This window comes from Lolium perenne, chromosome 5 (genome assembly GCF_019359855.2).
Source record: "Lolium perenne isolate Kyuss_39 chromosome 5, Kyuss_2.0, whole genome shotgun sequence".
Classification (NCBI taxonomy): Eukaryota; Viridiplantae; Streptophyta; class Magnoliopsida; order Poales; family Poaceae; genus Lolium; species Lolium perenne.
Window position 1 is genome coordinate 103,010,319 of NC_067248.2, and position 27,654 is coordinate 103,037,972.

The following is a 27,654-nucleotide window of genomic DNA, read 5'->3' on the forward strand; positions in this document are numbered from 1 at the left end:
TCACGTTCAATCGTAGAGGCAGCTTGCAGACGTAGTATTTCTAAGTTGATGATAACGAGGTAACCATAACATTGATTTTTTTCTTAAACTCATCTTAGCTTTGTGTAGTTTGAGTTTTAGTTCAAACTGTAATAAGAAAGAGTCCGCATCTAATGGAGTAAAATATGCACCAGTGGAATCAATTCTTTTTTCTACTATCTTTGCATTACAAATAGAGAAAAATATGTATTGTAATGATAGTTGGGCTGTCACGGAAAGAAACAGCAAGCAAAAAAACACCAAAATTGCTGTAAAAGAATAGAGCCGGTTGCATCAACTATTCTAGCCTAATATTTCTATCTATTTACTCCATAAACTTAGCATATTCAAGCTTCATGGACAAGTATTCTTTTATAAGCACAGTTCGTTCAATGTTGTCGTATATAGCTACCCTAATTAGGTATTCTTCTTTTCCAGTATGGTTGCATTGACTAATGCTGAATTTGTCGTAAAGCAGGTCAAATTTCCCGTGTTATTTTTTTGTTTCTACATGCTTTTCCACTTATGCATATTGTGAGAATATTGCGGATAATAGATCTTTAATCATCGCTCAAGCTCTTAGTGTGTTGTCACTCATTGCAATTACACAACAAACAAAAAGATTGCAATAGAGAGGACATGGATCTCAGTGTGTAAGGGGATGGAGGGTTCCCGAGTCTTGCCTTGTTGGGCTAGATCATTGTGTGATATTTTTTCTCCCGTTGCAACGCACGGATATTTTTCCTAGTATTTCCATCTACAGGGAAATTTGCTTTGTTACAAATAAACTTTGCATTGTTCCAAAACCGGTAATCCTATACCTACGGAATACTACTTACGGACTAAACTTACGGACGAACGTGGCCTCGTGCAGTTGGTGAGATCCGGTGGTTGCTCCGAAAAATGCTCATGCTGATGGATCAATTGGTTGCCACATCAGTCCGTAAATTTGTTTTGTAAGTAAATTGCCCGTAAGTGTAGCATTACTGATCCAAAACTGTATACACCGTAATGCATATTTTGAGTTACAAGGTTTTTTTTTTTCCATCGACTACAAAATTGCTTGCAATAAATTTGGAGTATGTTTCCGTGTAACCAAAAATACAACTTGTAGAGATCACATACTTTCTCCGTTCTGATTTAGTCTACATTCTAGAGAAAATGAGACAAAATAGCGTTGCATTTATCAATACTACCTAGATATGTGAACAACCAATCCAGGCTACATTGAAATAACACCGTCCAATAAAGAGAGCAAAATCACTTTGTTTTCAGTGTTGTTGTTGACTAAAAGCTAGAATGTAGAGTATTCTACAACAAATTTTGGGGCTAGAATTGTAGACTATTTTAGAATTGTAGACTGTACACTAACAAGGCTAATTATATCAACATGCTAACCATGCAAAAATAAAGAATTCACGGATGCAATACTAAGCATCCTTATTTGCAACACAAATGAAATTATAGGAAGCATGTGATGGCTCTAAAACTAAGTCTCTTAACAGATGGAAACATATATACAAACCAATGAAGAAGTAAGAAGCATGGAAGCATATGTCTGAGATGTAAGAAGCGTTGATACGAACTTAAGAAGCATGGTTGTATTGCCCATATTCTAAACATTGGAGGCACATATTGGATATATATGAAGCATGTAATCTCCGTAGCAAAATGCAATCATAAGACAGGCAAGACCCACTAGAAGCATATAAATTTATAAACTGAATTAGCATGCTTGCAAGTAACCATGTAGCCAAGTAGTTTCTAAAATACGTGAACAATCCATAAGTGGGATTTTGCGAGCCTAAGTCAACTTCAAATGGAATAAACCATGACATAAACAAACATCGATTTGAGTAAAATTATGTTCATAGCAGTATTAACATTGTAATCTATTAAAACAACCTAGTATTGAAATCCAGTATTAGAGGATCAAGTGCTAAGTATGTACTTTTGTACTCACTAGTATAGCTTGAAGCAAAATGCCTATATGATAAAACAAGCACACACTGGAATGGTTGAAGCATAAATCCACTATGAAACATACATAATAAACGAAGTTAGGAAACATTTTGATTTTTTTTATGGAAACATCTGGGAGAAACAATTAAGCACACACCTTTAGTTGTTGAAACAAAACATTACACAAAGAAAAATGCATGTACTGTAATTTTGATAAAAGGAAGCAACATTTGCTGTGTGTTGAAGCAGCAAATTGGCTATACACTAAATAAGAACACACAGGAAATGGTTGAAGCAGATATTCACTACCATAGTAGTGACAATTACAACAACAAAAGTAAACAAAAAAGGAAGCTGCATGTCTCCATTGCTGCAAATTTCATAGGCTGAGGAAACACAAGGTATACTTAGGAAGCATGGATACTCTGAAGCATGGTATAAGTATCATCTGAAGATAATACATCCACCGGAGAAGCGTACACAATTGAAATTTGGAGTAAACAATTCTTGCCTCACTATGTATGTAGATGCCTAATTTTGGGATCTAGAACAACAATTCCATCAAAACTAATTTTGCAAATAAGACATTGAATTTGAAAACTAGACGGTGAATTTATACCAATTTGCAGATTTGGATTAAGCAATCGACAAAAGAAAAAACACATGAAAATTAACCTAGAGGAAGGCACACTCCAGATCCTATCCGTAACGCCGAAGATGCAAGAAGGTCCAGCAGCTGGTGCAACGCCAGTGACCTTCTGCAGTCTGGTGAGTGTGAGTCAATCGCTTGCTGGCGATGGGCACCACGACTGCGTACTGGAGCGGCGACGTCCTGGCGTGGTGGATCAGGGGTGCATCGATGGGGGGGGGGGGGGGGGGGGGGGGTTGGAGAAATATACGGGGAGGTATGCAAGAAGAGCTAGGTGACGTGGCGGAACGGGAACCAGGCGGCGCGGCTGAACGGGAGCCAGGTGGCGCCGTGAATCACCGTCGTGAAACCTGCCGCTTGAAAACGATGGGGAACAATCACCATCGTGAAACCAAGATTTCACAGGTACCGGACTCCGGTATAGAGTGTTTACCTTTTTTTTTGCGATGAAAAAGGGCTGCATTACTCAGAACTTACATGAATGTCCTGAGCGGCCGCAGCAAGCGCAGAGCTTAGCCCAGAACCAAGCCTGACTTTGGTCCTATGTCTGCCCTTGCACAATTTGCCAGGCAATGACTAAATCTATTCTGTGTACGGTCCCCTTTTACAAACTTACAATCTCTTATCTCAACTAGCTAGGTGTTTGATCTTCATGACCAGATGCATGAGAGGCAGGGCCGATTCCTTAAGAGAGCCTAGTCGAAAGCGCCCCTAGTAAGTGCCTGGGCCAGCTGCAGGCGTTTGTCCTGGCCGACATTGGTGATGGCTGCAACCAGTTGGACACAGTCGGACTCATTGAGCACTGGGAGGGAACTCCATTGAAGCGCTAGTGCCAGGCCCTCCATACAAACACTAAATTCTGCTTTGAGGGGGTTATTACAGTGGAGGAGTTGCGGCATGCTGAGAAGATGATCTGTCCATCCGTAGTGTGTAACTCTATTCCACTCCCTGCTGATCCATACTCCTCCTTGTAGGACCCATCAACATTTAACATCAGCCAACCAGGAGAGGGCTTGTCCCATTTCTTCACCGGCTGCACATTAGCACTCACATTTGGAGTACTAGGCCTGGGTCAGCAGGTTGTTCACCCTTGCTCATTTTTTAGTTGTTGATAATTTTTACGCTCATATATCTTGGTTTCCATTTGAACTCCACATCTACCGATTAACTAATTTATCCTTGTGTTGCTGAACAGAACAATAACTGCGTTAAGTAGATATGATGGGTGATTTGGTTATGTAAATATTCCTTCACTGCATCAGTGCTGGTATCATCAGTTTCAATTATTATTATTTTCTCTGTAATGCAGAACACTTGCAGATCCATCATTCCCACATAAGATGGCTTTTGAGTTCATAGCTACTTTTGCCTCGTCTGTTTGGTGGGAGATGAACATTCGTAAGGAGAGGTATGTTGTACCTTATATGGTATTGAACAAGTCAACTCTTACTACTTATCTAAACCATGTTACACCTTCAAGCAACCAGGTTTGAGCAAGAATGGGATTTGGCAGTTGTTAATGCTTTGACTGCATCATGTTGCAACCTTGTGGTTCTGGGGCTTCTGGCACCATGCCGCTCATATGGGAGTACATCCCGATTTGACATCCAAAATGCAATTGAGAAACTTCCTAACAACATATTTGAGAAGAGTTATCCTCTGAGAGAGTTTGATCTACATAAAAGAATTAATGCATTCCTTTACAAAGCTGCTGAGCTTAGCCTGGTTGGGGTCATTGCTGGATCTGTTCAGAGTGGTCTGTCGAAAGCCCTGTCTGCAAGGAAGGAGGGCAGGTAGGTTTAGTCATTATTTATTTGTGTGTCCGTAAAATCTTTCTGCTATGGTTCTCTAATCCATTCATAATTTCTTTTTGCTAATCACATCTCAGATTATCAGTGACCCTTCCTTCTGTCAGTACCAATGCCCTTGGTTACGGAGCTTTTCTAGGACTATATGCAAACTTGCGATATCAATTATTGTGTGGTCTAGATCAATATGCGGTCAAGCGTTTTGATGTTCTTGGTGTGGCGATCTTCTTTGGTACAGCACTAAGGTAAATCTCTACTGGTCTTTTCTCTTAGAGCATTAGTTTTACATGGAATATCTCTTAGGTGAATGACTTCCTGTTGTTCATTATTATACATAATGACAAAAGCCAGTTATATTCCTTATGTTTCACTAGGAAAATATGCCCGTGCGTTGCTACGGGTCGTATTTTAACATTGCGTGTGATATCATCTAACAATTGCGACGTGAAATACTTATGCAAAAATTTGATTGACCCGTATAACCCTAGCCTCAATGCGCCCATAAAACATTTAAAAAGACACTACTCCATTTCTCGTAATCATCTTCAAGTAACTAAGTTGAAACAGAAGAAGTTGAAACCGGGAGTGTTTCCTTTCAACAGTAATAACAAGGGCAATCTCCGAGTGGAATTTTTACATACTCGTATAGACGTGGGTGTGTTCTGAACAGTTGATTTATTCCTCGAGATTCCCACTCGCCTTGTACATGGGAAGATTTCTTTCTCTCTTCTTATTTTATTCAAATCTCAAATCAAAACGGACGGTGGCCGAAACACCCACACTCATGCGTATAAGTACAAAAGTATTTCCTGGCAATCTTCAATGTATTGCAAAGAGACTCATCAACAGTTTCATACTTGATGCTACATAGAACTCATACAGAAATCTAGGAATCTCAAAATAATCGATTCAAGAACTTCATACATCATAATAAAATAAGGGGATGCACAGTACGTGAGAATCACTTTCAGCTTTCTTCACTTGCGTGAAAGACAAAACCACTGTTTGCTCCATGAACACCGGGTACACTTACAGACCATGCAGTAACCTATCAAGCAGGGAGGAGTGCGGAGAATTAATGCTAAGCACAAAAACGGACGGCTGATCCCGTAAATTACTTCCCTACAGAGCTGCGACAGTAAGACAATGTCATGTTCGATTATCTTAGTAGATTACTCTAGCACAGTAAGATCTCGATTTTACAAGATTCTGAGGCATAGGACAATGAAGTTTTCAAAATACAACAACCCTTGGATCTGCAGTGTCACGTTAATGTTAAAAATCAGCTCTAGATGCCTCTCCACGAACTGAGCTAGAGCGCGCCGCCCAACAACTCCTGCTGAAGTGAGCGACAGCGGCGGCGCCGTTGAGGATAAACCAAATTCTCAATGCAGCTTTGCTGCACCACCCCATTGTCTTGTCCTCAACGAAATAATCTGAGCCCGATTGCCAAAACTATTTGACCAGGTCCCAAATCACGGAGAAGCAGGGAGAGAAATCAAGAGCAATAATATACGTTCAGATGCAGCTCCGCACAGTTTTGCACAAAATCCATCGTCATGGTGTAGAGGTGCTAGGCGGCAAAAGCAAGCGGCGCCAAACCCAGCTCCGTGTACAAATCGGCGGATTCCGCATCTCCTCCTCGTACTATGTCTAGAACTCTAGATGCGCCGCTTCCCCATATACTCCAATGGTGCAGGGCGTCAACCAACTCTTCACATATGCATCAGAGCATCAGACCTGTTTGCTTCAGATTTTATCTTGCATAGGACGGGAGGACAATTCAAAAAGAGGCCTGCATGTAGTAGATCGAGATCCTTTTGCCGTATGGTTGCGGCCGTTCCAGCACGTCCATGCCCCCTCTCCAGCATCCTCAGCACCACCGGCTGGTGGGGCGGCATCTGCAAGACATGAACGTACCGCCTTGAAGAGGAAGGGTTAAGTAGTCCGGAGACGCCAGCCCTGGACGTTTTCCGATGAGACACCTCCCGCCGCTTTGATCGGGCAAGCCGCCGGCCAGAAAAAAACGCTGATCCCCCATCTCAAACCGTACATTGATTCCACGACGCTCCTCCAGCCCGCAGTTGGGCGGCGCGCGGGGATTATTCGCGAAAGGCGCCGACGGCGCCGCGACGGGAGGCCAACCGAATCCACGGCGTTCCTGACTGCCGGTTCAGGGCTGTGGATCTAGCTGCTGCCCACGTCACAGCCACTGAAGGACTTGAGAAGCGTGCCCTGGCTGCATCGTGGAGTTCGCTCTCGCCGGGACATTGGCGTTGCGCAGGCACGCGTGGAGCCGGGTGCCGTCCTCCACGGCCGCCATATACCGCAATAGAGATCGTGGGGAGCTACGCCTGGAAGCTCTAGCCAGCGTCTCAGGTGGTGCTTGCAATATATACAGGAAATCGGATTGATCGGTTTCCTTTACAAAGTACTCCGTATAAACAGGAAGAGATAGCAAACAAACGCTTCCTATACGAACACAAAGCTGCGAGCGAAAGTGGGGCGGGCGAGGTAGGAAAGCGCATTACACAACGGAAAGATTCAGATCGGTTTATTTGACGGACGAAAAATTAACCGGTTTTTTGACCTACCAACACCATCTATCCGTAACTTATTAGTAGAGATAATAGCTTCTCGGTTTGAGTACCATCTTGTGGAATTGGACGTTACTTCAGTTCTGTGCTGTTTGCTGACTGCTCATATTAATCTATTATTACCAATGGTTGCCATATTATATTATTATATTACCCTTGTACAACTATTTTGTTGTTTTAGCCATGGTGAGAGTTTCTAGCTAGGTCCTGCGTTGTTTTGCTTTCTGTTTCCCTCTCTGTAGATTGTCTCTTGGCTTCCATTCTTTCATCTCCAAGGTTTTTATGGTGCTAAAAATAAATACGAGAAATCCTACAAAATGGCAAAATATACCTAAAACTCTAAAAGTATCAAGTCGGAAAATTTCCACCTAGATACTTGGGGGCTACTGGATATGAGAATACCTTGCGGGTTTGAAGATGCGCATGAAGGAACCCAATGGATTTTTTCTTGTAAGCTGCCAACGCTTCATATTCCTTGTCAGGAGTTTTCCATACATCCTGCAGCATGCTGTTGAGCAGATCTTGCTGGAGCTCTCATTTCTCCGCTTCCGACAACTTCACAAATAATTTGACCATATAGGCCTTAGGCTTGGAGGAGGGACCCGGAGCATCAGTATTTTTGGTGACTACCAGGGCTGATAAGGGGTTGTCCGATCTTCTCAGTAAGCGAGGTGGATGGTGATGCACACGTGATGAACACAACGGAGATACACGGTGATAAGTGGATGATAACTTGTATGACGCTGACGATTCTCTCGATTGATTCCTGTCGCCAATGCAACAACTCTCAACCCTACAAGATATTCGCAACTCCACACACTTGCGCACGTAGCCGCCAACCATGAAGCGGTAAATTGCAATCTTCTAATCCCCAATGGAACAACAGATCACACAAACTTTCACTAGCAAAACACCGGATCGTTGCGAATTGGTGTGTAGGATTCAATAGTATTGCGTATCAATCAACTATGAACTAGGGTTTATCTTAAACATGGTCTAAACCTAATTTGGGGGCGTCCCAGGACGACCAGGGTACGAAAATAGCTGATACAAACCGACCCAGATCGGGTTCGGCCCAAGTTGTTTCGGACTCGGCCGGTGTACGGTCCGGTGGGACCGAGCCTAGGACCGGGCGAGCCGGCAACGACCGGCCGAGTTGCCGGGCGGCCACCGGGCGGGCGCGCTATGTTCCCTGGACCGGGTCCGGTGTGCACCAGTGTGGGAGCCGGTGTGTGCCGGGCCACCCGGTGTGGCGCGGCCGTCGGGCACAGTGCTGCTGTCCGGCATGACGGCCGGCGCTGCCGGGCTGGGTGCCGGGCTCTCCTTTCCCTGCGCATGCCTCCCTCTGCTCCCTCACGCGTCCGTGGATTGTCTTCACGTCCGGCACCATGTCCAGCTGCTTCTCTTCTCCTCGTGCGACGCTTACTCAATCTTCGTACCTGATCATACACAAGTCAAAGGACTTAGGCATATAAAGTTCTCATCGATCAAAGTATCACTCAGGAGTAAATTCACCTGTTGTTTAAGTAGCTTCGCACGAGCCCTTGTAATGGGTCCAATCCTAATTTCATTGGACTTGAGCTTCACAGCAACATCTTCATCTTGCAATGACGGAGGTAGTAATTCGGTAGGGATGTCCACATCATCGCCCCCCTCCCTTCAAAAGGCGTCGACCTCGACGCTCCAAGGTCTTCTCCGTCATATGGTGTCAAATCAACAACATTGAAAGAATTACTGACACCAAACTCATCAGGTGGAAGATCTATAGCATATGCATTGTCATTGATCTTGCCAAGCGCTTTGTAAGGACCAGCACCAGGAGGATGCAACTTGGACTTCCATAACTTGGAAATTTGTCCTTGCAAAAATGAACCTAGACCATATGACCAGGCTTGAACAACATCTCCTTGCGCTTCTTGTTGACTCTTGCAGCATTGTTCTTGCCTTTCTTCTCAATTAGCTCTTTAGTCTTCTCATGTATCTTCCGTACAAAATCTGCCCTCTTTGATGCCTCCATATTGAATCTCTCATGCATGGGTAGAGGCAACAAGTCAAGTGGAGTAATGGGTTTGAAACTGATGCGGCCTAAGGCCACTTGTGTTGCCCGATCTCACGAATTGACCGAGGGAAAGACGGGGGAGAGGAAGAACACGAAGAACACGGCGAAGAACACGATGAACACACGCGAACGCACGCAACACAACCCGATACAATTCGGTTTACTCCCGATAGCCCGAACCACTATACCGATAGAATCCCTCAAGGAGAGACACGAGGTAGAATCCCCGAGAGAAAGACCGATATACGATCTATGGAGTCACACGAGTGAGAGACCGCGGTAGAATCACAAGTGCGAAAGATAAATCATATAAGGAGTGCCTTGATACAACTCATAGATTTGTGTCTAAGAGAGGAGGGGGTTTCCCTAATCCCAAAGGGATGGTGGAGGCATAAGCCAAGTTCTTACTCAAGTTATGTCTAACCTAATGAAGGGGGAGGTGGGAGCCTATATATAGGGAGCCACTAAAGGAGGGGTAGTTTAGGCATACAAAGGGATAAAGGGTTCAGATTTGATGCTCTTTGCAGTGGGGCATCAGGGCCAGCACAGGTAGGGCGATAAGGCCGGCGCAGGTAGGGCGGCAGTGCCGTCGTCCTCAGGCGTAGTGGCGGTGCGGCAGTGCCGGTCTTCCTGGCGCGTCTCCTTATCCTCGACGTTCTCTTCCATGCTTCCGCGACCTCGGCCTTGAGTCCTCGAGCCTCCATGGTGTCGTCCACTTCCTCCGTACTTGTCGATGTGTTCCTATCATGGTCATATGAAGAAGGATGAAGTAGCATACCATTCATGAGAGACAATTGTAGGCACGCATAAAGGAGAAGATTCACCTTTGCGTGACGTGTCGGCGTTGACGCACATGATGCGGTGGAGACCGAAGGTCGCCCCGTATCATCTCCCCCCACTTGAAAAAGAGTCGTCCTCGACGATGCGTCTTCGTGAACGTGTAGAGGAGGTAGATGACACCAACGCTTGGATGTCTCTTCACTTGTCAAGAGCCCTATCAATAGCACAAGAAAAGCAAAGGAGCAATCAAAGCGTAGCCAAAGTTCAATGTATTTAGGAAGAGGGCGCAAGTAGAAGGAGGTCACCTTATCAAAGTGTCGGTGTGCTCTCATTGAGAGATCTTGTGTAGTGGAAGTGTGCGGGCAAAACCACTCATTGGAGCTCACTTGTATCATGCTCTCAAGAGCTCTTTTTGTCAACTCGTGCTCAATCGAGGTTGACATTGGAATTTGGAAACCTACACACATGTTAGACAACAAGAACAACGTGTGTGCATGGTATATGAATACATCATCCATCATGATGCACCATTTCTTTTGCACATCACCATTAGCGGGAAGCAAGATATTATAGTAAACATGGTGAATATGCGGGGAAAACTTAGGAACATGCTCAACATGGATATATGCAAAGTCTCCAAAAGGTGAGAGAGCTATGGGGGCAATCTCATTCACAAGCATATTAACATCATTGCAAACCAAGCATTGGAAAGAGCAATTATTCAACATTTTGGTTGCACTAATGGGAGAATATTGCAAGCATGTAGCACAAAACATGTTCAAAATTTCATCATTGTTGTCGACAAACCTAGGGAAAGAGCAATTGTTCGGCAAGGTTGTCACAACACAAGCATCATTATCAACATTGCAAGCAATACATGGGAAAGAGAAATTGTTCGACATATTGCAAGCAATAGGATAGAAATCGAAACACTCATAGCATGGCATGGTCAAAGTGTCACAAGCAACTACTTCCACATGATCAAGAATGGTGGCATCACAAGTATCACAAGGGAAAGTGAAAGAAGCATATGACATAGCAATAGGATCATCCAACTCATGCAAGCACTCACAAATCATCATGTCCACTAGTGGGATCATGGCATCATCAACACCCATGAATGTACCTTTGTAGTCCCGCTCATATGAGGTAGGTGTTGTGGAAGTGGTAGGCTCGATGTGGCCTCCATGTTCATCTTCAAGCAACAAGCATGGTGTGATATCATCATCTTCATGCACCATGTACATCTTCTTCATGATCGGCGTCTCGTCATCCATGGAACCTAATGAGACACAAGGAAACACACTAGAGGTAGAGGGTAAGATGTTAGAATTGAAAATGGCCTCACATGACCTATCAACTACCACTCTCATCTCACTTGGTGTATCACTCATGCTCTCGAAGTGGAGGCACTCATCAAGCTCACATATAGTGGAGTCACTCATCTCACATATAGTGGATTCGCTCATCTCACATATAGTGGAGTCCCTCATCTCCATGGCAATGGCGTCGTCGATGTCCGAGTAACCTAGCAAAGAGGAAGACAACACAAGAGGAGTAGAGGTTAAGTTGTTAGAAATCGAAACATCCTCACTCGACTCATGGTGTGTATCTCTCTTGCTCTCAATGTGTTTGAAGTATGCGTTGCACTCGGCTTTATCTTTGTGTGTCATTTGGGCTTCTCGAGCATCTAGCTCGGCGAAGTATGCTCTCATCTCGGCTTGCTCTTGTGGGCTCATCATGTATATATCTCACTAGGATGGTGTATATGTATGTGGTGGAAGGAAAGCTACACAAGTATCTCACCTATCAAGAAGGTATCGGAAAATGGTTCAAGTCAAGAGCAAAGTCGAAATGTATCGGGTTACTCATACACACACTCAAAGAACACGCAAAAGGCTAAGAACTCTATGTGTGGTGGGTAAGGGGTGGATAACAAACGAAAAAGATCAACGGAAAAGTCTATTATCAAATGTGGGTAAGATCCAAAGTCTAATGTCAAAAGTGGTGATCTATGTCAAGGAAACATGGAAACACACACAAGGAGAACAATGGGGTTAGCGCGACCAAGGAAGTGAGCTAAGTAACAAGATGGTCCTAACGAAGACTATAAGCTCGGTGTCACGCCAACACAAGAGAGACCGTAGCTTGGTTGCACAAGATAGAAGCAACAAGATTTGCACAAGGGCCACTCTTCTCTTATCTCTCTTAGTGCTCACAAACTTTGCACTTCTCGATATCGGTGGACACACTCTTTTTCTATTTTTTTTTCTTTTTTTTTTCTATGCTTAGAAGCTTTATTTTTCTCTATGTATATGTCACACTTTTCTTCTTTTGTGTATCTTTCTCACCGAGCTTGCTTCAGAGCTTTGCTCAACACAACGCACATACACACCCTCTCACGGTCGTGACACTTGTGTAATGCTTCGCAACACTCGGAAAGCCACTCTCAATGGGATAGGTACACAAAGAAAGAAACGGGGCTACAAGGGGTGAGGGGTGCAAGTTATACCTATTGACGTTAGGCGGTGTCAAGCACACGAACTTGCGATGGCGAAGTGGTGGTGACGATGGTGTCGAAGATGCGCCGGAATCCGGGGTGCCGATACCGTTGTCGCGGTGTTGATGTAGGCGCGGAAGCGGTTCTCACGGTCCAAGGGCACTCCAAAACGGAAACCGGGCAAATTAAGTCAATGCCCGAAAAGTAGGGTCAAAACGAGCGGTCAAAAGTTGGTGTCCAAAAATCGTCAAAAATTAGAGGTGGTCTATATAGAATATTTGGAGGATGTAGTTAAAATTTGGAGTCAAACGGGCGCCGGAAAGTTGTCAAAATTTGGGGCAAAAAAATGAGTTAGAATTGGCCAAAACTGGGTCAAACCGGTCCAGAACCCGGTCAAACCGGATCTGGGACTGGCACGCCCGGTTCCAGACCGGACCCTGGGCCGGATGAAGCCCCTGGATTGCGCCGGATGGCACCGGTCTGTGCTCCGGTTTTCAACCGGGCCGTTCGGCGTTTCGTCCGGTCGAACGGGCGTGCGGCCGGCTTGGTTGCTGAGCGGGAGCTGGAGCTGCTTGGCGCGGGCCAGCGAAGGAGCGGCGCGTGGGATGGAGCCAGGGGATGAGCGCGAGCTGCTGCTGCGTGGCTAGGAGGAGGAGCCGGGCGGGCTGCGCTTGGGGCGAGCAGGCGCTGATCGAGGCGAGTGCAGTGGCGTGAGCGAGCGCGCGTGGAAGCTGCAGAGCGTACGATGCTGGCCAGGGAGAAAATCGGGGCGGGTGCTGCTGCTTGCTGCTGAGTGAATGCCCGCGCGTGTAGCTGAGCCAGCGATCGATGGATGTGCGCGCGGCAGTGGATGCTGAGGCGGTTGGCGCTGGTTGGTGAGCGGAAGTGGAGCGGCGGCGGCGGCGAGCGGGCTGAGCGCGGCGGAGCGCTGGGCTGAGCGGCGGCGGAGCGGGCTGGGCGCGCGGCGACAATGGTGGTGGCCCGGGTCGAGGCGAGCGGCGGCCGGCTGGAGCGGCGTGCTGGTGCTAGCGTTGACCCGCTTGGGGCTGATGAACTCGTGACCTGTTCTTGCGCTGTTCTTCACGGAAACGGGCAGAATATTCTCAGATTTGAGCGAAATTGATGGAATTGGTCAAAGAAAATATGGGGGAATGATAGATCAGCACAAATAACACCAAATCTATGGATCAAAACCACGAAAAACTCAACAAATTCGGAGATCAAATTTCGAGCTATTTTTTGGGGCAATTTTTGGGGAAAATTTTTGGGCGAAAATTGGAGAGATTTGGGGGTCAAATTCGTGGCAACCTTTGCTCTGGTACCATATGATGGGGCCTAAGGCCACGTGTGTTGCCCGATCTCACGAATTGACCGAGGGAAAGACGGGGGAGAGGAAGAACACGAAGAACACGGCGAAGAACACGATGAACACACGCGAACGCACGCAACACAACCCGATACAATTCGGTTTACTCCCGATAGCCCGAACCACTATCCCGATAGAATCCCTCAAGGAGAGACACGAGGTAGAATCCCCGAGAGAAAGACCGATATACGATCTATGAAGTCACACGAGTGAGAGACCGCGGTAGAATCACAAGTGCGAAAGATAAATCATATAAGGAGTGCCTTGATACAACTCATAGATTTGTGTCTAAGAGAGGAGGGGGTTTCCCTAATCCCAAAGGGATGGTGGAGGCATAAGCCAAGTTCTTACTCAAGTTATGTCTAACCTAATGAAGGGGGAGGTGGGAGCCTATATATAGGGAGCCACTAAAGGAGGGGTAGTTTAGGCATACAAAGGGATAAAGTGTTCAGATTTGATGCTCTTTGCAGTGGGCGTCAGGGCCAGCACAGGTAGGGAGATAGGGCCGGCGCAGGTAGGGCGGCAGTGCCGTCGTCCTCAGGCGTAGTGGCGGTGCGGCAGTGCCGGTCTTCCTGGCGCGTCTCCTTATCCTCGACGTTCTCTTCCATGCTTCCGCGACCTCGGCCTTGAGTCCTCGAGCCTCCATGGTGTCGTCCACTTCCTCCGTACTTGTCGATGTGTTCCTATCATGGTCATATGAAGAAGGATGAAGTAGCATATCATTCATGAGAGACAATTGTAGGCACGCATAAAGGAGAAGATTCACCTTTGCGTGACGTGTCGGCGTTGACGCACATGATGCGGTGGAGACCGAAGGTCGCCCCGTATCAGAAACCATACACCACCTCAAACGGACATAGCTGTGTGGTAGAATGTACCGCCCGGTTGTAAACAAACTCCAGATGCGGCAAACACTCTTCCCACTCTCGCAAGTTCTTCTTGATCATGGATCTCAACAGTTGTGACAATGTTCTATTCACCACCTTAGTTTGACCATCAGTTTGGGGATGACAAGTAGTGCTGAAAAGTAGCTTCGTCCCCAGCTTTCCCCAAAGTGTCTTCCAGAAGTAGCTAATGAACTTGACGTCACGATCAGAAACAATAGTCTTCGGGACTTCATGTAAACGTACAATCTCCCTAAAAACAGGTTAGCAATATGCGACGCATCGTCGCTGTTGTGGCAGGCAATAAAGTGTGACATCTTAAAAACTCTATCCACTACCACAAATATAGAATCATGGCCTCTCTTAGTACGCGTCAAACCCAACACAAAATCCATACTAATATCTTCCCATGGTGTAGAGATGCCGGTAAAGGAGTATACAAACCGTGAGGCTTCAGCTTGGTCTTAGACTTTTTGCAAGTAATGCATCTCTTCACATATCTATCCACGTCCCGCCTCATCTTTGGCCATAAAAGTGATCATCTAGCATGAGTAGCGTCTTCTCACGTCCAACGTGACCCATCAAACCTCCAGCATGTGATTCGTGCAATAAGAGCAAACACACAGACGATTTTGGAACACATAGTTTGTTAGCTCTAAACAAGAACTCATCATGTATGTGATATTTGTCCCATGCTTTACCAATAGCACACAAGTGATATTGTTTAGCAAAATCATGATCAGTAGCATATAAATCACATAAACCTCTAATCTAGGAATTTTAACATCAAGTTGAGTTAACAACATATTATTCTTAGATAGAGCATGAGCAGCAACTTTATCTTTTCCCTTCTTATGCTTAATAATGTATGGAAAAGACTCAATGAACTCTACCCACTTAGCAAGACGCCTATGCAAGTTAGATTGAGTTTTCATATATTTCAAAGCTTCATGATCAGAATGTATGATAAATTCTTTATAGCACAAATAATGTTGCCAAACCTCAAGAACTCTAATTAAAGCATGCAATTCTTTATCATATATAGGTAGTTCAACTTAGCACCAGAAAGTTTCTCAGAAAAATATGTAATTGGGCGACCCTCTTGTATCAACACACCACCAATTCCAATACCACTAGCATCACATTCAATCTCAAATTGCTTATTGAAATCTGGAAGTGCAAACAAGGGTGCAGAAGTTAACAATTGTTTCAGTTCATCAAAAGCATGATCTTGGGCTGCGCCCCACTCAAATGCAACACCCTTTTTAGTCAATTCATTCAAAGGTGCACCAATGGTACCAAAGTTTGGCACAAAACGCTTATAGAAACCAGCAAGACCATAAAAACTTCTTACTTGACTCACATTCATGGGAGTAGGCCAATTTTGAATTGCTTCAATTTTAGATGAATCACCTTGCGATTAGGACAATCTCTCTTGAAGTGACTCTTGCCACCACATGTATGACAAACCATATCGTGGTTGCGCGCCGTAGACATGCTAGAACCACTTCCACTTGCAGCAGGTGCAGGCTTATTTGTGTTGGACACATTGGAGACCGGCTTGCTAGACGAAGTAGAAAAATCTGCGGGGGCGCGAAGATGGCACCGGCGCCGTAGAGGGTGGCGCCCGAAACGTGTAACGCCTAGCACCAGTAGCATGGCCCTTGATTTGCGCCTCTTCAGCCAACTATGATTTAGCTTCTCTTGCATGATGTAGTAGCTCATTCATAGTATCATAGCGGTGATGACAAACAATACCCTTGATGGTATATTCAGACCATGAAGAAAACGCTGCATTGTCATCTCAAGGGACTCACGGACATGGGCATGCTGCATAAGCATCTCCATCTCCATGTAATAAGCATCAACCGTCATAACACCTTGTCTCAATAGGGTCAACTTATCATAAGCATCTCCATCTCCATGTAATAAGCATCAACCGTCATAACACCTTGTCTCAATAGGGTCAACTTATCATATATTGATCGCAAATAATTAGTGGAAACAAAACGAGCTCGCATAACCTCCTTCATGGTGCGCCATGTAATAATGGGCAGCTCTCTATCTTCTTCGCGGTCACGAGTAATTCCATCCCACCAACGCAATGCATAGCCATCAAATTCTGAGGAAGCAAGCTTGATCTTCCTACCTTCAGTATAATCATGTAGTCGCCATAACTTCTCATTTTGACCTCCTTCAAATTGGGGTATTGAGAATTTTGGCTTACCCAAACCATCGTTTTGCGGTTGTGGAGGAACACGGTGGGCTCCGACGGGGACAAAACCACGACCACAAATACCATGTCCAAGACCACGCCCACCACCATGCTCATGAGCAGCGGGTACAACCTCGAAATCACCATGCACATTGTCCTCATCTTCATGTTGTGACCGTTGTTATTGTTGAGTCAGGTTATCAATAGCTAGATTCAACGCTTGAAGAGTACGCTGAATATCCGTCACTTGTACTTGGATAGTATTGACGGTCTCATTAGTAGTGTCAAGCTTCTTGGTGACGGTCTGAATGTCCTCATTAAGTTCTTCGCCCTGCTTACGAAACTTACGCCGCACATCGTCACGAAGAGCTTCATACTCCCGCCAAGAAACAAGATCAGCTCCAACCTTTTTATGTGAAACAACATCAGCATCACTAGAAGACATGATTAGTAGGTTAGTGCACTAAAGCAAAAATCTGTGGTGGTACTCTCACAACTCACTCAAAACTAGGGATGTAAATGGTACGGATAATTTTCGCTCCGAATCCGCATCCATATCCGTTTTTGAGGATATGGTATGCATTTTTAGAAATCCGCCGGATATGGATACGGATGTGGATAGTGATCAAGCGGATATCCGACAGATATGGTAGAGGATATGGTATTGATACTATCCGACGGATACGGATTATCCGCCATTTTTTTGCGGATTATCCGAGTTCTACAAAGAGGATAATCCGAGAAAATTAGCCCAACCCTAAATATTTAGACAATATAGTTAGTTCATCGGCCAAAATATGTATGCTATCAGTACACAAATTGCTTTGTTGTACGAAATAGAGTGTACATTTTGCTATATTCTATAATTATAAGCATATTTTACATAGAAAGCATACTTCTATTTTTTATGTGTATATTTTCTTAATAATCCGTTTCCGATCCGAGTTCGGTCCGAATCCGCTCCATATCCGTAATCCGATATAATCCGCATCCGAATCCGTATCCGACCATTATCCGCTTCGATCCGAATCCGTTACAAAAATATGGTAAAGGATATGATAAGAGCAATATCCGATCCGATCCGATCCGTTTACATCCCTACTCAAAACTGATAAGAAAGATAAAGCTTACTGCTCCAAAGTGAATTAGTTTTGCTTACCACTTGGATTGACGAACTAGTGCACGGATGTACCGAAGCGAATATCAAGGGTATAAGAACAATCATACGACAAATCATGATATATGTGGGGCTGTAGGTTGGCTACCTGTATGCACCAATAACAAGCTCTAGCGCTGACCGTATAAAACACCCTAAGAAGCTCACACAAGGCGATAAATGTGGCAATGCAACTATATGGATGAATAATGTTGCAATGCACTCGAGAGACACTAGCAAAGCTCAACGAAACGGGCACAAGATTGCTCAACTACGGGTGCAGAAAAGTAAAACTAGGCCTTCACTTGATCTTACTAGCATTTCACTTTTTCTTTTCACTTTTATTTTTATTTTTATCACACGCAACAATGTAGCTCTTTTTGCTTCTTTTCAAATTTCTCTATTTATTTTTATTTTTATGACTACTCCTTGTAACACGGCCAACAGAAACTGCAAAGCACTGAAAACCTAATGAGCAGCTTGTCGAGCGGTAAAACGAGTCTCTTTTGTGGAAGTTCCTAGTCACGTATATCGAAAGGCTGTGTCTACGGTTCAGAGATGAGGCAAACGGTACGCTATGTTGACTTGGAGTAACAAAAGTATGAAAAACTAATCATGACTGAAAACTGTGCCACGACAGAAACTGACCAAAACGAAAGCAAACACGAGATTGGATAAAGAAGTAAGCACGAACAACAACTAAAACTCGAAATTGATGCAATGTAAGGCTATGATAAACCCTAACCCTAATATTTTTGGCTTAACGGATGGCTTACCGAGGAAACGCTGAAATCTGATACCAATATGATAAGGGGTTGCCCGATCTTCTCAGTAAACGAGGTGGATGGAGATGAACACAGCGGAGATACACGGTGATAATGATAAGGGGTGGCCCGATCTTCTCAGTAAGCAACGGTGGTGATGATGATCACGGGATGAACACAGCGGAGATAACACGATGATGAAGTGGATGATAACTTGTATGACGCGACAAAGTCTCTTGATTGGTCCCTGTCGCCAATGCAACAGCTCTCAACCCTGCAAGATATTCGCAACTCCACACACTTGTGCACGTAGCCGCCGACCATGAAGCGGTAAGTTGCAACCGTCTAATTCCCAATGGAACAACAGATCACATAAACTTTCAGGGGTAACACCAAATCAATGCAATATGGTGTAGAGATTCAATAGAGTTGCAAAGCAATCAACTATGAACTATGGTTTATCTTAAACGTGGTCTAAACCTAATTTGGGGGCGTCCTGGGCACTTATATAGGGGTTCAGGACGACCAGGAGTCGAAAGTACACATAGAAAACCGACCCAGATCGGATCTGGTCGAGACAGACTCGGAGTCGGCCGGTCATACGGCCGGTTGACCGGGCCTGGGACCGGGCCATCCGGTTTCAACCGGGTCTGGCACCGGGTGGTGACCGGGCTAGGGGTCCAGGCATACTGGATAGTGCCCGGTTGGCACCAGCTGGGGATCCGGTCGGCGCCGGGATATCCCGGCGTGGCGCCCGATCGGACCGGGCCTGGGACCGGGTGCGCCGGCGTGGCGGCCGGTCAGACCGGGCCTGGCCTGGACTTCGTCTTCTTCCCTCGCGCATGCCTCCCGCTCGTCCCTCGCGCGTCCATGGGATGTCTTCGTGTCCAGCTCCATGGCCAGCTCCATGTCCAGCTTCACGTCCAGCTTCTTGTCCAGCTGCTCCTCTCCTCCTCGTGCGATGCTTGCTCCTTCTTCATACCTGATCATACATAAGTAAAATGACTTAGGCAGTATAAAGTTCTCATCGATCAAAGTATCACTTAGGAACAAGTTCACCTGTTGTTTAAGTAGCTTCGCACGAGCTCTTGTCATAGGTCCAATCCTAACTTCATTGGACTTGAGCTTCACAGCAGCATTGTCTTCATCTTGCAATGACGGAGGTAGTAGTGTAGTAGGGATGTCCTCATCAGATAAGTGGATGATAACTTGTATGATGTTGACGATTCTTTTGATTGATTCCTGTCGCCAATGCAACAGCTCTCAACCCTGCAAGATATTCGCAACTCCACACACTTTCGCACGTAGCCACCGACCACGAAGCTGTAAATTGCAATGTTCTAATCCCCAATGGAACAACAAATCACACAAACTTTCAGTAGCAAAACACTAATCGATGCGAATTGGTGTGTAGGATTCAATAGTACTGCGTAGCAGTCAACTATGAACTAGGGTTTATCTTATACGTTGTCTAAACCTAATTTGGGGGCGTCCCTGGCACTTATGTAGGGGTCTAGGACGACCAGAGGTACCACGGTCCACCTGCTGCAGGGCCCATGCAGCGGCCCATCTACAAGATACAACAAGGCACGAAGGAGTTGCAAAGGATCACCTCTCCATGAGGACTGCACCCCTCCACAAGGTATGATAGCTTGGAGAGGTATGAAGCCCCTTCGCCAGGTACCCCTCACGGAGGTCCAGGACTTAGCCGTTTCGGAGTACGTGAAGCCCTCCCGGAGGTATTCCCCCGCGAGAAAGGCGCACCAGGCGTCAGGAGATGTCATCCAGATGTCGCCTCACAAGGCACATTGTGTGAAGATAAAGCTAAGGAGGATGACGAAAGCAATGACACACCCAAGAAGACAAGAGACGCTCTGCCATAGCCTGCATAAAGTGGAATGGCCGTTGCCTCCTTTACTAAAAGGCCGGCCAAGGACGGTGCAATACTGCAGGGATGTCGACATTGTCCACAACCACTCTCGTGGACTAGAGCATCTGCCCAGGGCATGGACCGAGTCCATGCGTGTAGCTAGGGACAACTGTCCTCGTCCTTGCGCACGCCTGTGTGGGAAGGAGGGCCAGTGCCTTAATATAAGGAGAGGGTAGCTGCCCAAGAGAAGGAATCAAATCGAGGAGAGGAGAGGAGACACCCCCTTGTAAACACCTTACTGTCTCCGAGAGGCATCAATACCACTCCAAGGCAGGACATAGGGGTTTTGCTGCACCACGAGGGCCTTAAACCTGGGTAACACCGTGTCACCTCTTTGCCGTGCTACCGCTGCTTCCCTCCGTCGTCACCATGACTATGATTAGCCTGTTGCGTTGCTGCTAGGCCGTAGCGGTTCGATAACCACAAGGGTCTTGTTGAGGTTCCCGTGTTCCTTTGCGATACCAAACCCCGCGACATTTGGCGTGCTAGGTAGGGGGCTAAAAGCGCGCCTCAGGTTCATCATCGACATGGCTGACGCCTGAATTGACATAGGCTGGCCCCGCCTATCGCTGGCCTATCGCTGGCCCCACCTCTTCGTTCGGGACTTCCGGCCTGCCCAGCCGTCCCTCGCTCAGGCTTGGGTGCTCGGGAGGCCGTGCACGAAAGATGGCCCTCCATGCGGTCATCGAACTGCTCTGCAACGGGCTGGCTGATACCAACCGCGACGATTGGTTCGTGCGCGTCAACAAGCTCATCGCCCTCGTCAACTCGCGCCCGACTGCATCTCAGTGCGCGCCCCGCTCGCCCGCAAGAGGCACGCATCTAGGGGCACCTGGCTTCAGGATTGCTTCGTCCCCACCTCAGGTGCTCCCCACCGATCGGGAAATCGGCCGACGGGAGGTCGCTCGGCCCCGGGAGGACGCTCGCGTGATCCTGGAGCGTGGACGAAAGTGCCTGGGTCGCGCCATCAAGGAGATCACGACGGCCGACCGCGGCGTCCATGTCAAAGGTAGGCGGGTCAACAACGTCACCTGGCCGTTCCTTCGGAAGAGGATGCGCTACGTCACCTGGCTCGACAAGTTCAACCCAAGACCCCCCACCCCCGCTTTACAACGGCTTCACCAACTTGTTGGATTTCCCGCAACTATACGCCAGAGCCGTCCTCGCCGCTCACGGAGACCACAGTGTCATGACCCACTATTTCCCCATGGACCTTGGGGAATCGACCCGCGCCTGGTTGACAAACCTCCCCGCGGTGTCTGTTTCTTCGTGGGGAGATCTTTGTGAGCGCTTCATCGTTGGTTTCGCCGAGACATACTAGCACCCGCCTCCAAAGGCAATCTTGCGGCCCTGACCCAACGACCCGGTGAGACTCTTCGCGAATAAGCCCAACGATTCTGCCAAGTCTGGGGCAGGATCCCCAAGATCTCCAACAAGGAGGTTGTCACCGCCTTTTCCTCCAGCGTTGCTCACTTAGGGGTGAAGGAGGCGCTTGCTCTCCGCAAGCTCACCACTACCGTGAAGCTCTCTCGGGTCGTTAACAAGTATGCCAAGGCCAAGGATGAAGATCTCCGCCTCCGCATCGGGGATCTCTCCTCCACGACTAGGGGACGCCCACGGGATGAGCTCTCTGCGTCGGAGCCAAGGTCAAAGCGTCGCGACAAGGCTACTGGGCGAACTCTTGGTGGCCTCTCCCAGCCTCTCTCTCGGAAGGAGTCCTCATCGAGTGTCGCGAGGGGGAGCCCGTTCGTCGCCAGGGCTTGGGCAGGAGGTGTCTTAAGGATGCGCCGACGCCTGGAACATTCGGCCCGACGCTCGGGGGTTGCCCCGCGAAATGCGCCCTAATAGGTACTTGGTTTGTGTTGTCCAAGTCCACTATAAGGAAGATCCTCTACCACGAGCTCGACAACGTAATGGTCACTCTGTCTGCCCCAGCGGCCGGCGCAGAGATGCTCGGAGTCTAGCAGTATTCGACATTTGTGAGCATTGCTTCGGCTATCTTGTCTCCGTTGTTTTATATCCAGGGAACATGGTAAGGACTCTCTCCACGAACTTATGTGCTGCTTGAGGGGAACCACTTCGGGGTTTTCTTTCCCACCAAGAGCCCGTCCACGATGAAGGGATGATCGCCATAAATTCCCTCTCCACGAGGAAGTCTCCAAGCGAGGACTACGCCGTAGGCAAGCCTCTTTGAGGTGGCGCCGTAGGTATTCCCTCTCCACGAGGAAGTCTCCAAGCAAGGACTACGCCATAGGCAAGCCTCTTTGAGGTGGCCCCGCAGGTATTCTACGCCGTAGGCAAGTCTCTCCGAGGTGGCGCCGTAGGTATTCCCTCCCGAGGATGATCACCCCTGAGGAAGTCTCCAAGTGAGAACTACGCCGTAGGCTAGCCTCTTTGAGGTGGCGCCGTAGGTATTCTACGCCGTAGGCAAGCCTCTTTTAGGTGGCGCCGTAGGTATTCTACGCTGTAGGCAAGCCTCTTCGAGGTGGAGCTGCAGGTATTCTACGTCGTAGGCAACCTTTTTGAGGTTTCGCCGCAGGTATCCCTCTCTCTTTGAGGAAATCTCCTCTCAGGAACTAAATTATCTCTCTCTCTACGAGGAAGTCCCCTCTCGGGAACTAAATTCCCTCTCTCTACGAGGAAGTCCCCTCTCGGCAACTAAACTCCCTCTCTCTACGAGGAAGTCCCCTCTCGGAAACAGAATTCCCTCTCCCTACGAGGAAGTCCCCTCTCGAGAACTGAATTCCCTCTCTCTGCGAGAAAGTCCCCTCTCGGGAAGTAAATTTCCCCTCTCTATGAGGAGGCCCCCTCGAGGTGAAACAGTCAATGGTGTTCGACCTACCCTCGTCGAGGCTTGAGTGGTCGTCTCGCCGAGGCCTCGCCCAGTTCGGGGCGTCTCCCTGAGACATCCAGTCCGTGCCGCGAACCCGACGTCCCGCACATTCTTCATCGGCGACAACCGGCAATGCACGCAAGAGGAATGACAAAGGAAAGACACACTACAAGCGGAAGATTCATTACACGCGATTAATAGCTCAGGATGGGCAAGATCTTACAGGCTACATCGGAGATGCGGAAAGGTAAAGCACACCGGCACACAAAGGGAATTCGGCCGGAGAAGCAAAAGGTGGGCGTCAAGGTTGTCAACACCAAACCGCCAATCCTAGTCTTCTTACGCCTCTGAAGGTGCCTCCACGGGGTGGACGAAGGTGCGGCACTGGCTGCCGTCGAAGACCTTGATGACGAACTTGGCGGTGTCCTCGCGGTGGTGGAACATCAAAAGGGAGTTGGGCGGGAGTTTGTAGCAACAGGCGAACCTTGACCAGTCGCCCACCTTCCATGTCTCTTAGTCGTCGCTCCCCTCGCGGATGAGGGCCCATCCAGGCTCGTATTTGCGGAATACCTCCCTCCGCGAAACGGTCGTGGTGCTTTAGCTTCCGTAGCGTTGCCTCTAGCACGAAGACAAAGAACTCGTAAAGAGGTGCCTCCGAAGGCGCCTTCTTGAGCACGGAGCTAGGGGTGAGGGAGAACCCCGGCGGAGAAGACGGCCCGCCACTGCTGGGCCTGGCGTCCGACACGCTCCCCACAACGCCACTTGGACGCCCCCGAGTCCGCGCTACCGATGCATCGTCCCCGGGGCTGGGCAGCAAGGACCTCGTTTTGTTCTTGCTACATTTGGGGCGGCCGCATCCTCGCTTCACCGACACTGCCTTGGAAGCGGCCACGCCAGCGGTGGTGTCGACCTTCGGCTCCTTCCCCAACGCCCTCTTCGTTTCCATCGCTTGGCGAAGAAGGGAAGATAACAACGGAAGGGAAGTGAAGGATTGGGGATTTGCAATGGCGGAGGAGGCGAGGAAGCCACTCAGTGCATTCTGCAGCCTTTATGATGCGAGGGAACGGTTCCTGGGGTGCCGTGATGGGACACGACGGTTCCACTCTCGGGACGCGTTGAACGGTCAGTGGCATATGGCCGTTCGACCTCCATGCTCAAGATTGAAGATGCATGCAAGCAACTGCACGCTCCGCCACGTGCCACCGTGTGGGCTCGCAGCTTTTGGGTCCTTGACCCTCCGTTGCTGACCCCGAGCGGGCCAGGCCCCCGGGGGCTATTGTTAGTGTAGTGGTATAGGGGGTACCACAGTCCACCTGCTGCTGGGCTCGTGTTGTTGGGCCAGTGCGGCAGCCCATCTATAAGATACAACAAGGCGCGAAGGAGTTGCAAAGGATCACCTCTCCACGAGGACCACACCCCTCCACGAGGTATGGTAGCTCGGCGAGGTATGAAGCCCCTCCGCGAGGTACCCATCGAGGAGGTCCCAGGACTTTGCCGTTCCGGAGGTTCCGGAGGACGTGAAGCCCTCGCGGAGGTATTCCCCCGCGAGAAGGGTGCACCAGGCGCTAGGAGATGCCGTGCAGATGTCATCTCACAAGGCACACTGCGTGAAGATGAAGCTAAGGAGGATGACACAAGCAATGACTCACCCAAGAAGACAAGAGATGCTCTGCCATATCTTGCATAAAGTGGCATGGCCGTTGCCTCCTTTACTAAAAGGCCAGCCAAGGACGGTGCGGTACTGCAGGGATGTCGACATCGTCCACAACCAGTCTCTGTGGACTAGAGCATCTGCCCAGGGCATGGACCGAGTCCATGCGCGTAGCTAGGGACAACTGTCCTCGTCCTTGCGCACGTCTGTGGTAACCCCTTGCCCAAGTTTGCGTGGGGAGGAGGGCAAGTGCCTCTGTATAAGGAGAGGGTAGCTGCCCAAGAGAAGGAATCGAACAAGAGAAGAGAAGAGAAGGAGAGAAGAGAGAGAAAGTGGATATTCGAGGGAGATACCATCATCTTCCTCCTAGAGTAGATCAGATCCAGCTCTATGAAGAGCTCCAAGCCACCCCCTTGTAAACACCTTACTCTCTCCGAGAGGCATCAATACCACTCCAAGGCAGGATGTAGGGGTTTTACCTCACCACGAGGGTCCTGAACCTGGGTAACACCGTGTCACCTCTCGTGCTACCGTTGCTTCCCTCCGTCGTCTCCATGGCTGTGTTTATAGCCTGTTGCGTTGCTTCTAGCCCCCAGCGGTTCGGTAACCACAAGGGTCTTGCCGAGGTACCCGTGTTCCTTTGCGATACCGACAAACTGCTACACCTTTGTTGTCAGTTTTAGTTATCTGCAAGTGTGATTTCCCATTGTCAAATAGCTATAAGCTAATCAGGAGGTGACCGAACAGTCCACAGGTTAAAATACAGTGATCAGTTCACTGCCAGTAACCATGCTATATATTCTATCCGTTCCTAAATTTAAGATGTTTTGGCAAGCCAAATTGATGTGCCAAAACGTCTTATTATATGAGCTTATGTCTAAATAGCCATGTAAACATGGTCAGTATTTCATTTGTAAATAAGATAGAATCTAATAATTTTCCTTGATGATGAATAATTTGGTTGATGCACGACTTAATATGGGTTTCCCAGAATTTTCCACTGGTTTGCATAAATCTTGGACCCAACTGAAAACTGGTTTTTCTCAGTTATCAGTCAACATTGCTTTTTCTGTTAACTGTCCCCTATATTTGTTACATACATTCTTTCCTCTGAGGAGGTTTGTTTAATTGTTCGAGACGCTGGACATAGTTTTGAATTTGTTAGGTTTCAAATCTAATTAAAGCACACATTTTAGCTTCTGGTCGAGTACTATACTAGTTGGCTGTTGGTTGGAGTTCATATGCTGCTGTTTAGTAAACAGCGTATTGGTTATTTATGGACTTTTCAGTAAAACATGAAAAGCCTTGAGAGCACTTTACTGTTTGTTTCCAGATTGATGAGTAGCGGCCAGAACTTTGTTGCATTTTAGTACTGTAGCCTAGGTGCTTTGGTCTTCATTTGAACCAATCAACTGAATTTCTTGTATTCGCTTGAGTTCTGAATGCTCCATTTCTTATGCTTTGCTTGGCTACTCCATCCATTTACTCTATGCTTTGCTAGAGCAGTCTTTTATGGAGGCTTTGCTCTATCTTTAAACATGGTGCCATATGTACTGCAGATTGATGAATATTCAGATAGGTGAATCGGCGAGGCGCACATGGCTTGGAGAGGAAGCTGATCCACAATATTCTGATCGATTGCTGAGGTCATACACCAGTCCAGTGCAGGTTACCACTGATGCGGATCAACAAGAGTCAAGGTGGTTTATATCCAAGGATGCAGTTGTGTCTGGCCTTGGTCTTCTTGGCATCAAGCAGGGTGGACCTGAGGCACAGCTGTCCAAGCCCCGGCGAAAGAGAGTTGTCCGGAAAAAGGTTACCTCTGGTTGAAAGTAGTGGACCTGCTTGTGCTGGAACAATTTTGCCTTAGTTCCACTATGCTCTACCAAGTCATACCAAATGTGAGTAATGTGGAAAGCTATCATTGCGAATCGGCGGGCAGTTTATCCGCAAAGCCATCAAAGGGGTAGTTGAGAGACTTGTGTCCTTTGCCATTTTGTATCTTTCTTGATTTCTGAAAATAATTGAAATCTGAATTTCTTGCAATGCCCTAAGCCAAAACAGGCATGTAGTGCTAAGCTCGGGATGATAAAGACATTGTCGATAAGGATGACAATTTTACCCACGTGTGCGGGTACAATCATACCTGTATGGATAATGTATGGGCACACTTTTATATCAGTGGGTAGTACCAATGCCCTAAGTTAAGTCTTGAGTCGGGCACTGTATAGCCTTGTAGTATACCCACACCCTACCTACTTTTTAGTATCAGTTTTTCATGCTTTCTATATTTTGATAATTGGTATATACTCAATTACATGCTATTGAGTTTCGATAGTTCATTTTTTGTAATAAAATTAACCATTGACAAATATAAAATTATGAATAATTTGTGTACTATTTTATTTACCTGTCGGGTACCCAATGGGTATGGGTATCGATAGTGTTATAACTGTGGTTGAGTCAGGTGTAATGGAGGCCA

The 27,654-nt window shown here is 47.4% G+C and overlaps 1 protein-coding gene across 1 annotated transcript in view; it reads left to right on the top strand.

The window, feature by feature from the left end:
- The window catches only part of LOC127319578 (uncharacterized), a 31,104-nt gene extending 3,886 nt beyond the window's left edge, over window positions 1-27,218 (top strand). Inside the window, exons 5-8 of the mRNA XM_051349556.2 lie at window positions 3,939-4,037; window positions 4,117-4,422; window positions 4,518-4,682; window positions 26,732-27,218. Coding sequence (XP_051205516.1) covers window positions 3,939-4,037; window positions 4,117-4,422; window positions 4,518-4,682; window positions 26,732-27,002 — 841 coding nt within the window. The 3' untranslated portion in view covers window positions 27,003-27,218. The remainder of the gene's footprint in view (window positions 1-3,938; window positions 4,038-4,116; window positions 4,423-4,517; window positions 4,683-26,731) is intronic.
- The last annotated feature ends 436 nt before the right edge of the window (window positions 27,219-27,654 follow it).